The sequence below is a fragment of the Coccinella septempunctata genome, chromosome 9, assembly GCF_907165205.1.
Source record: "Coccinella septempunctata chromosome 9, icCocSept1.1, whole genome shotgun sequence".
Lineage (NCBI taxonomy): Eukaryota > Metazoa > Arthropoda > Insecta > Coleoptera > Coccinellidae > Coccinella > Coccinella septempunctata.
The window spans coordinates 6,943,562-6,955,574 of record NC_058197.1 but is presented as its reverse complement, the minus strand read 5'-3'; the positions used below and the strand labels follow the sequence as shown (position 1 = coordinate 6,955,574).

Genomic DNA, 12,013 nt, shown 5'->3' with positions numbered 1-12,013 from the left:
AAAGAGATTTCGCATATAAAGTTCTTACCCGAATACGATTATTCTCTGAAAATTTCATCCATATCCCTTGCGACCTAGGGGTTGAATTTCCACCCTTAACTCTTCAAAATTCGATATCTCGGAAACCGTTAATCGGCGCATTAAAATATTTGGCATTCGCAATTCTTACACGAATGCGATTATTCTCTAAAAATTTCATCCAGTTCCCCTGGGATCTAGAGGGTTAATTTCCACCCTTAATTGTTCAAAATCCAATATCTCGGAAACCGTTAATCGGCGCATTAAAATATCTGACATACGCAATTCTTACACGAATGCGATTATTCTCTTAAAATTTCATCCACTGTCCTTGGGATCAGGTAGGTTAATTTCCACCCTTAAACGTTCAGAATTCGATATCTCGGAAACCGTAAATCAGCGCATGAAGAGATTTGGCATATACAATTCTTACGTGAATGCGATTATTCTCTAAAATTTCATCCACTTCCTTGAGATCTAGGGGGTTAATTTTCACCCTTAACTCTTCAAAATTCGATATCTCGAAAACCGTTAATCGTCGCATGAAGAGATTTGGCATATAAAATTCTTACAAGGATGCGATTATTCTCTGAAAATTTCCTCCACTTCCCTTGGGATCTAGGGGGTGAATTTCCACCCTCAAATGTTCAAAATTCAATATCTCGGAATAGTTCAGCAATAATGAAAATATGATGACAGAAACTCCACAAACCTCTGTTCAGGTTCTATCTCAAATGGCTGGAGTATAAGTTCCCATATGCCACTCGATTTCGAAAAAAAGATATCCATTTGTTCCCATAAAGATTGACATGTTATCAGAAAGTTGAAAACGTTGTGGTTACCTACCCTTGTAGCATCCAAAAAAATTGGAGTTCGATATGCATCAGTCAAAGGCAAAATGTGGGACCTATTTTCTTTTATGAATTTGAATGAATGAAATGACTTTCCTAGATCCAAGATTCAAAAAGTATGGGTTCACTAATGAATCAAGATTCCAAGCGACGCTGAAATTAATTCGTCAGAAAATAGCCACCTTCAACATTGACAACAACGAGGAAAGCGTTCCTCCAGAACGCGCCGAAAGTGAAAGTTCCAACACGTCAATGGTTTGGAGCTGTTTTGACGAAAAGTCAAAGGAACATTTAGAAATCCGTAGTTCCTCAGCAGCTGCCATCATAGAAACGGACAAATTTTTGAGTGAACCTCTTCAAAAGCGAACCGAAAATCCTTTAAAATGGTGGAAAGAAAGAAAACAATTGTACCCTCGACTTTTTATTTCAATGGAAAGACGATTGTGCAACATGGCAACTTCTGTTCCTTGTGAACGGATTTTGTCAAAAGCAAAAGTAGGCTTAAGCCTGAAAAAGCGGCCCAGCTCATTTTCCCCAACAACACTTTGAAAGCTGAATGAGTGAATTTTGCATTAAAAAATACCTTATTCTTCATTGATGATTTTTTTGATATTTTTCTGTGATATTTTTTTTATTTTGTTATACACCTGTCATATTATGTATACAAAATTATTTTATTGAAAAATTTTATATGCATAATGTTTCTTTTCATGAATCAGTAGAAATTAAAATTTATATTTCTGTTATTTTTGCTATATTGCTGAAAGTAAATTTTAAGTGATTCGACAATTTTACAACTTTCTTTCAGATTAATTTGAGGAAAATATTTGGATTCGCAGCAATAACATTATCTTGCTTCGTTTTGAAGATCCAGAATTTCAAAAATTTCAGTTTTTGACGAAATTAATGAGAAGAGATCTTACGAATTTCGAATTAAATAAAAACAATGATTGACGTCTCAAATTCGAATCGTCCGATATCCTTTTCTTCCGAAAGACTTTTGGTTTTTGAATTTTTTTTACACGAGGGTCAATAATTTTTCTCGGCTTTCTCACGAATTAGACCTCAACCAACTATTTTCAGCCTATTCAGTAACTCATTCCGAATTAATCATTATAATGAACCGATCAAAAGTATTATGGCCCACAAAACACAGCTGTTTTCAACTAAAGAAGAATCCATATTCCATTCTCTCAAAATTTAATTCAACTGAACTAAACTGAACCGAACTTCCTAACAGAACAGTGAACTGATCGATTCGGGACTACGGATCCGCATTCGAACCATGCGCAATGCTTAGATCACAACCCAAAACCCAACTGAATAAAAGAACCAATGGGTCAATTGAACGGGTCTTTTGAACCGGGTCTTCCCAGCAATGGATCTAGTATAATATCTTTCTTCGAAAAGAAAAATATTGTCAATATACTTTTTCACATGTAGAAAGTAGAATACAGACTTATCGTTTATTCAATATATAGGCATGTATCATACCTGGAAAAGTAACAATGTTGTTTGAGAATATATCAAGTATCATACAAAATAATCATATATTGAATATAAAGTTATGCATCGCATATGGAAATAAAAATTCTAAAATTGAGATATAATGCAAACTGATCGTTTTTTCAAAGCGAAGAACCGTATGATATGCCAAAAAATACCAAAATTGTTCAGCAATTATCAAGAACAATACAAACTTATCAGTTATTTCACGGTAACATTTATATATTGGAGAGATATAGAGAGATAGAACGGCCTTAAAGTTACTGGAAAAAGGCGCCGATCCAAATAAGGTAAATAAAGACGGCTACTCTCCTGTGCATGAGGCTGTGTTATCAAAAAAAGGTCACAGAATACTGAAGACCTTAATTGAGTATGGTGGTGACATCAACCTGTGCACAGGAGGAGGCATGACACCACTGCATCTACTGGCATTCACACAAGGAGGTAAGGGAACCATGTACTCTGTTCTGCAGTGTAGACCAAGCCTGGAGGAAAGGGACTCTTTCAGAAGAACAGCCTTATCCTCCTTCGTGATCCTGATGAGGGAAAGTTTCGATGAAGTGGCAATGCTGCTTGTTTGTGGAGGTAACGTGAATGCCAAAAACGAGAGTGGTTCGAATCTTCTCCATGAGATGGCGGAGGAAAGATTTTCAGATAGCATTCAGGCTATGGCGAGACTTCTCATGGAAAATGGGATAAATATAAATGAAAAGACTCTATTTGCTGAAAATACCCCAGTGCATCTGGCGGTATTGCATGATAATATCGAATTTGCCGAACATTTATTGACGAGCCAGCCGAATTTGTTTATAAGAAACGCCAATGGTGAAACACCATTTGATAAAGCCATAATGAAAAATTGCTGTAATATGGTATCCGTTATATTATCCTACTCAATACTTAACGGAATCCCAGAAGAAAAACTCATCCATAAAAGTGGAGATGTTGAAATTCCACGAAATACTTTCAGGGGTATTATAGTCGAAACGACTCTATTAAATCCTGTGAAAGAGAAATACAATCGATGAAGAACACCAACCTAGAATTTCATCCAACGGTCAGCTTTTATGACCCATGTGTAATGAATGAAAGAAAGCTGATTGAATTATTCAAGAAATCTGAAGTCATCAAAAGTTTGGATTTTCAATCGACACTATTAGAGGGCTTGTTTCATTACAAATATCTGTTGAAGGAAAGAGTTTCAATGGCTCGTAAGTGCAGAATTGCCAAGGATATCGTTCTGGATCATCTGTGCAGTTCACCTAAAAAACTCCCTAGAAATTGTCTCGAACGTATCGTCTACTATATGGACGTGAAATTATCTTTAAAACTTCAAAGGCAAATCACAAACTCCTTGGCATTTGATCGAAAAAATTTAGAAGGAAGAGAAATTGGAAATTCTGCCTAATAATTCAATTTGTGTAAATTTTTGGCACTATGTATTTTATTTTGCTTGATTATGTGAGTTAATTTCTTTTGTAATATTGTATTTTCAAAACTATAAATTATAAGAAATTGATTGCTTTTGTAATGATATGTAGGTATATGTATATAATAAAAAATATTTATGTGAAATTTCAGTTTTTTCCTACATAACCCTTTGAAATAAAAAAATTTGGGAATCTTATATAATAACGATGATAATTAAATAATTTCAAACTGAGTACAAATTTGTACTCAGAAAATTACGAATACCTACCACAGGCGCAGCAAAATTTCGATTTATTATTAGATACATAAGTTTTGTGTGGGGAAAATTTCCATTTTCAAAAAGAGATGGAATGTAGAAAGAGAAAATTTAGGAGTGCAACTTCGATCGGCAATATTGCCGTATTTCCTTCCACTGATAACTTATCTATGCGTTTCGTGCACACGAGCAAAACGAAAGGTCAGAAAAAATTACAATATCATCTTATTAAATAAGATGAAACTCAATGAATGATGAGAGAATTATCAATCTTTTTTTTTTCTCAACCAATCTAAACTCTTTGATTAGAAAAAATAACTTTATTTGATCTGCAGAATATATAGCTGCTTTGAACTTGATTCCCACTGTTTCATTGATAATATTGAAGTTCAATACTCTCCGAACAAGTGCATAGTTTGAATTGTTGAACGTTATGAAGGAGAAAGCATCATGCCTTTTTATAGCTGAATTGAATTTTGATAAATTGTCCAATAGCTATTTTCATGTAATTCAGTTCTTTATTTTAGTCATGGATTTTCAGTAATGACTAAATCAATTCAATATTTATAGAGAATTAATAAACATATTGAGATTCTTACTGTGATTTATTCATAAGACTGAAATAGCTCCCAACAAACACAATATACAGCAACTGTACAAATACTGCACTACAAGTGCCACCAGAATGCAGCACAGAGATTGCTGTACTGAAACTGCACAGTTTCTGTATTGATAATTCTGCATTTTCAAAATGCAGTTTTTGATGTACAGTGACTGCATAGTTTCTGTATTGATAATTCTGCATTTACAAAACGCAGTTTTTGATGTACAGTAACTGCACAGTTTCTGTATTGATAATTCTGCATTTTCAAAACGCAGTTTTTGATGTACAGTGACTGCACAGTTTCTGTATTGATAATTCTTCATTTCAAAAATGGAGTATTTGATATAGAGTTAATAATAGAATCTAGAATAATAATTCATAGGAATTCCTAAAACTTAAGCATATACCTTCTTCAAGAAGTTGAAAATTCGATTATGAAGGTTAAAGAGACATTTCATAAACAGATTTAATTCAATAATTGAAGACTCCTTTCATTACCAAAATATGGATTAAACCCATGGTAGAAGAATACTTCATCTCACCATGGTGGTACCAGAATTAGCCAAATGATGGCATCACTCCTCTTGACGGTTGCAATTACAGGGTAGCATACACCTCTATTGCGGTGCAGTATACGCCAAACGATGGCGCCACCGGCGACGCACTACTCCTCTACGTAACCGGCGTTTATAGCAGGCACGAACTGCTTCGCTGCTTCGGCGAATGTCGTAGGTAACTCCTAGCCTAGGGTTCATTAACCTACTATCACCCCCAAGAGCAGGCCATTCCTCAAATGAACTCACCCCTGCACTTACCGCCAAAATATCAAGTGAAATTAAAATTTTCCGATTTGCAGAATAGATGTTCTGTTTATAACTAGGAAACTTCTCTACATAGAATATTGTTCCGTAATTGCAAGTTTCGATATAGTTTTTACACAGTGACTGCTACATTTAAAGTGCAGCTTACTGTACAGTTTGAGCACAGTGTCTATTCTATATAAAATACAGCTTGCTGTACAGTTTTTGCACAGTGACCACTGCATTTTAAGTGGAGTTTACTGTACAGTTTTTGCATAGTGACTACTGCATTTGAAGTACAACTTGCTGTACAGTTTTAGCAAGTAACTGCCGCATTTGAAGTGCAGCTATCTGTGCAGTTTTTGCAAAGTGAATACTGCATTCAAAGTACAGCTTGCTGTACAGTTTTAGCACGTCATTGCTGCATTTGAAGTGCAGCTTGCTGTACAGTGATTGCAATACCATCGCTGTTTTTGAACTGCAGCTGTGGCTGTATGTCGAATGCAGTTTGTACTGTACAGTAACTGCACAGTTCACCGGGACATATAGGTACGGTCCTTTTTGGTGCAGTTATTGCATTAGGCTTGTTCGTAGAGTGGTTCAAAACGGTTGTGAACTGTACAGAGCAAGCGCAAATGGATTTTCGTCCCCTAAAATGGAATTGCGCTTGCTCTGTACAGTTCACAACCGTTTTGAACCACTCTACGAACAAACCTATTACCGTCACTGCAGTCAATTGAAGCAACGAAGTACAGTTTTTGTACAGTGACTGGATTTCAGTGTTTGCTGGGCTAGAACCTTCTTACAAAAAAAAAGATAAAACCACGATCAATTCAAGATTCATATCTCTTGCGTATAAAATTAGTGGACGGTTCAATTTTTTACGAAGAATTTTTCTAACCGCCTCAGATTGTTTGGATTCTTCTCATCTCACTCGATGAAAAAAATGCTTTTAGCACGTTGGGTGAAATTTACAGGTAAGATTTTCTAAAAAGAGCCTTTTCACTTTCCATACAAAATTACGATATACAGGTTAATGTCATCATTGTATACATTTTGGGAAGATTAAGTAATTCAAGGAAAGACATACTTTCAGCCATCGAATATCAATCTTCAAAATTTCAGCCTGCTTGACGACGAATTTTTTTGGACGCACGTTAATATTCTGTAGTACCCAATAAGGTCATGTTCAAAGACTCACTCAATATGAAATATTACAATAAAATATATAAAATATAACGAGAAAGAGAACTCATCACATCAGAATAACAGTTATAAACATGATATAATATATGAATACATAATTTACAGGGAAAAAGGGTTCTAACGCAAATGAATGTATACATCGTAATATAAACAACAATATGAGAGATCAAAGAGTTAAACAACAATGAAAGTCAGACGCACATATGTTCACTGTCATAATCTGACTTCTTTGATTAAATTGCAATATACAGCGCTCAACGTATCTACATCTGTTCCAAAATTTACTGTATTAGGTGTACGTCTTATAAAAATCATTTCATTAATTATTCTTTTTGACAAATTTTGTTCTGTATACAACACTCTAACATTATCAAAATCGAACGAGTGATCATTGACAACCGCGTGTGTAGAAAGTGCAGTAGCCTGCGATAAATTAATAGTCAACATATTAGGGATTGTCGTAATTTATCGCAGGCTACTGCACTTTCTACACACGCGGTTGTCACTGATCACTCGTTCGATTTTGACAATGTTAGAGGGTTGTATATTAAACAAAATTTGTCAAAAAGATTAATTAATGAAATGATTTTTATAAGACGTACACCTAATACAGTAAATTTTAGAACAGATGTAGATACGTTGAGCGCTGTATATTGCAATTTGATCAAAGAAGTCTGATTATGACAGTGAACATATGTGCGCCTGTCTTTCATTGTTATTTAACTCTTTAATAACTCATATTGTTGTTTATATTAGGTGTATACATTCATTTGCGTTAGAACCCTATTTTCCCTGTAAATTATGTATTCATATATTATATCATGTTTATAACTGTTATTCTGATGTGGTGAGTTCTCTTTCTCGTTATATTTTATATATTTTATTGTAATATTTCATATTGTGTGAGTCTTTGAACATGACCTTATTGGGTCATTATGTAATCTAATTTGTTTTCATTTTAATTTCGACTTTTAATAGATGTTTATTTTTATTTTATGATGTATGTGTACTTATCATTGCTATTATTTTTATTTTTGACGTTTGTATTCCTTATGATTCTTTCTGAGTGCTCAATTGATTGTGTTTTCCTATTTTTGTAGCCTGAAGAAGAAAATAAAAGTTTCAGAAACGTCGCTGAAAGAATAATAAGTTTTTCATTTGGTTCCTTGTGCCTATATATACTACTGAATTTCCAGAATTGCATTATTTCCGAATCTGTCAATCGGACACTCACAGATTCGTCGTATGTTACAGATTTGTTACTTACAGATGAAAAGCAGAATACAACTTAGTAGTAATAGTGCTTAATAACTCTCAAGTCTTGTTTCACTTTATTTATGAGCATATATCAAGTACAGAACACAGATTTTGGAAATTTACGATATTATTATAGGTATTCATCTTTTCTCAGGTTTCTTCTCGGATCTAACTTTATCGACTATTGTTCCAACCCCCTCTACAGCGAATTCAGCACCACTAGCGATTGCATTTCCTGTTCCTCTGATCACGTTTCCTGCTGTTTTGGCAGAAAGAGTTTCGTCGTCGATATCAATCACGTTGGTTTCACTAGTAGGCTTTGGGCAATTCGTTTGGCTTATAATAGAAAGGTCATGTGGATCAATCTCATTGAGCGATAAGATATCACGAAGCTGAAAACAAAATATAATGAGTTAATATGTTGTGTTTTCACTAGAGTTATGAAGACAGATAAGAATGACGGTTTGTATATCATATTAGCCTAAACATCAACATCGATATTTCTTCACGAATTCCATTGAAAAATGAATTCTCTACATCTTCTTGAATAGGTTCATTGATACTTTCTTATGCGCACAAGTTTGTCTGAATCTACAATCATGAGAAAAAATTTATTACTAGTGCAGTGACTTCCTAGAAAGATGTTCATTGGCTTTCTTTGACCAATAAGAAATCAAATGGAACCCATAGTATAAATTCGTTATGTGTACAGGGTGTCACAAAAACGATATCGAATGGGGGGATCTTGGAACCTATACTCTATATTCACTTTTATTTTACCACTCGATTGGCTATGAATAATTTTTTTGAAGTTTTTGTAACTAGAACGGAGTGAGTCATGAAATGTCGTTAAAGCCATAACGCCGTTGCCACAACTTATATCTATTAATATTACAAAAATACCAAAAGTGATTGAAGAAGAGAGAAGACAGGGTTTCAGGAAGTGCTATTCAGAATTCAGGTCCGCTGATTTGAATAGTAGGTAACCCTGATATTCTAATATCTACAATTTATCAGACGGTAGCGAACATATTCAATGTAAGTGAATTTATATGTTTCATCTTAATCTAAAAGACTTATATTTTAGCTGAATGTTTCAACAATCAGAAAGATTGTGAATGAAGACTGAAGAGGATGACAAAGAATTTCCTTCTATTGGGAGACGTGCTGGCATTTCATATTATTAGATATATCAAAGTACCTATTAAAAATAAACAGCCATAAATACGAGCCATTTGTTATTTCATGTGAAATTGAAAAACCAAAATAACATGAATTTCATAAACGCCTCAACGCTTAATATCAGCTGATTTTCCCCTCTTACCTTTACCTCCCCCACTTACGGGAAGTAAGTTCTTACGAAATTAGTATACTGGGTGATTCACAAATCAATTACATATCTTCAACTAGGGAAAAGCAGTTAATTCTCTTACCCAATCTAATAAATGAGAAGACACCCACCTTTCCTATAACGTCCTTGTCCAATGTCTTTTCCCTAGACAAGATGGTTGCAGATTGTCTGTTAGCAAAAGCCAATTTCTGACATGTAAATATGAGGGCATAACTGTCATAATCGGTCGTTATAATGTTAAATCGTGAGGTCCCAACAACATCTGCAAAAATTTATTAAAGAAATTAATTAGAGTTAATTCAATAAATATTTATAGATTCAAAAGGAAAATAGTTTTAACCTTAAGGGTCCTCATTCATTTATTTGTGATTTAGCGAGCAAATGCTGTTTTTCGTATATCGAATACGAAAATGAAGCATTAAGTATAGGTAGGTATTCCCAAATTGTAAAGTGCGTTCGAAAAAAAAATTCGTCTTCAAGTAGGCTATGGAAAGCAGCTGCTCAGGATGAGGGGGAGAGGAATCAGATCGGAGGAAAATGCGTTGGAATAATCAACAACTTTATAAGCATGAACCGACACCCCAAAGATCCACTCAAATAAGGTTATACTAACTGGAAGATTCATCAAGGAACATCCAGAAATATTCATAGGAAACTCAGATAAAGGTAATACCACGGTACAGAACCTAAAAAAATGTTGAACGATGAGACCAAAATACAAGACATTAACATCTGACCCTACCAAAAGAATTCAAAACAAAATCAATAATTACCTAAAACTACTCAAGAAAGACTCAAACATAACGGAATCGCAGTACAAGATCCTTATATCTCATAATAGAGTAACAGCGGAAATATACTTTCTCAGAAAAACCCATAAAAGAGAAGTCAGAAGTCAGAATATCTCTTGCAGAATTCCTGCAAGAGATATTCAACGATGTACTATTGACTTCAGTATTCAATGTAAAAAACTCATTCATGTTGGTTGAAGAACTGAAATCAACAGTAGTAACAGACGGTTATGAATTAGTGTCATTAGATGTAATTTCTTTATTTGCAAACATTCTGAAAGAATTGGTCATTAATACAATAAAAAAATCAATGGCACTCTATCAAAAATTTCACGAGTTTGGGAAAGGAAGAATTCCTTCATCTTGTAAATTTGTGTTTCGAGGGAGGGTATTTCGTTCTCGAAGGCGTCAAACGGAAGGTACAGCAATGGATTCTCCAGCAAGCTCAACGTTTGCGGACTTAGTTATGGTTACGCTGTTTAAATATGTGATATCGACACTATGTCGATGATACATCACTCTTAATACTTGAAGAGACTCTGAACGTTTTCAACTCATTCCATCAAAAAATAAAATTCACTCTAGAAAAGGAAAACTACCAGAGTATTCCATTTTTAGACATATTAGTCATCAGGAAAGTAAATAGAATAAATACCAATTGGTACATGAAACCATTTCGTTCATCTCCTCGTTCCTTAACGTGATTTACAAACGTACCGGGGAACGGATTTGTTTACTCATGTCGTATTAACAACACATTACAAAACATCGAGGGGAAGTTGAATTATTCTGACATTAAATGAAAATCACTCCGACCAAGATTTTATCAAATTTGACGATATTTATTCTGACAAAATACGAGGTGATGGGCAGACCGGCTCTGGGGTTGTTTCATTTGTGTTTTCTAAAAAACTATTATTTGACATTTCAGCCCTGAAAAAGAATCACACAAGATTCGAAACGTTGACGATGTATTAATAGGATACAAAATAAAAAAAACCTGTCTAAGTTGCTGCAATAAATATTTTATATTATATCTGTTATGTTTCGTTGGGAGATCTAATAGGGCACTTTGTTTTGTGAATGTGTTAAATTATGAACCTGCTCCATCGAAGAAAAGCAGATGCTGACCATGGTTTCGGTCTCATTTGACGTCGCCAGAGCAACATAGCTTCTTCTCCGATGGAGAACGTTTAGACTCTTATTCAATACTGGTTAGCGCTACTGAGTGCTATCCAGTAACACAGAGCGCCACCTAGTATGAAACGATATCCGATTCAATCCCCTCCAGATAGAAACCCTAACGAAGACAATAGCTTAATAATATTTCCCAAATTTCCTCTACGCCTCCCCGTTTAGGCGTGATCATTCTTTATTATTTTGTAATGTGTTATTTTTCTGTAACCATTACGTTTCTGATACGATATTTGGAATATACTTGTGCTGTATCCGAATTATAATAATAATAATAATAATAATAATAGGCCTTTATTACCAATTCAATGACACAATAGAAACATAATTTATCAATTACAACACTCACAGGGCGGAGTTCAGATGGGTGAATGCCCTCTGTTCTTCCACTCAAACCCTGATAAAAAAAGTTATTTAAAATTCATAATACAAAAAAAAAAAATTCATAATACAAAGCACTGAGTCCCACAAAAAATAAGAAAACTTGATATCAAAGATTGACTCGTTATAAGTCAGAAAGAATTTTAACATCAACAAAACTAAATAAGACCCCGATGTACCAGCCTACCGGCGCGCACGCTGTTCAGTGAATAATTGATCAAAGACACGACACCTAAAAGCAGACACGGAAAGAGTTCGGAAATCAATGTATTGGTTGTAGAGTTTATAGATATTGAATGAAAAAGATCTCTCAAATAACGTTAGTCTATGGGGAGGGGACGAGATGAGGCCACGATTCCTTATATTC

General features: G+C 34.5%; 1 protein-coding gene across 2 annotated transcripts in view; it reads right to left on the bottom strand.

Moving 5' to 3' along the window:
- Nucleotides 1-7,980: 7,980 nt before the first annotated feature.
- Nucleotides 7,981-12,013, bottom strand: part of LOC123320405 (apolipoprotein D-like) — a 37,995-nt gene continuing 33,962 nt past the window's right edge. For both annotated transcript variants that reach the window (XM_044907723.1, XM_044907724.1), the window contains exons 3-4: nucleotides 9,391-9,542; nucleotides 7,981-8,321 (exon numbers count right to left, since the gene is read on the bottom strand). In XM_044907723.1, the coding sequence (XP_044763658.1) occupies nucleotides 8,070-8,321; nucleotides 9,391-9,542 (404 nt within the window). In that variant the 3' untranslated portion in view covers nucleotides 7,981-8,069. The remainder of the gene's footprint in view (nucleotides 8,322-9,390; nucleotides 9,543-12,013) is intronic.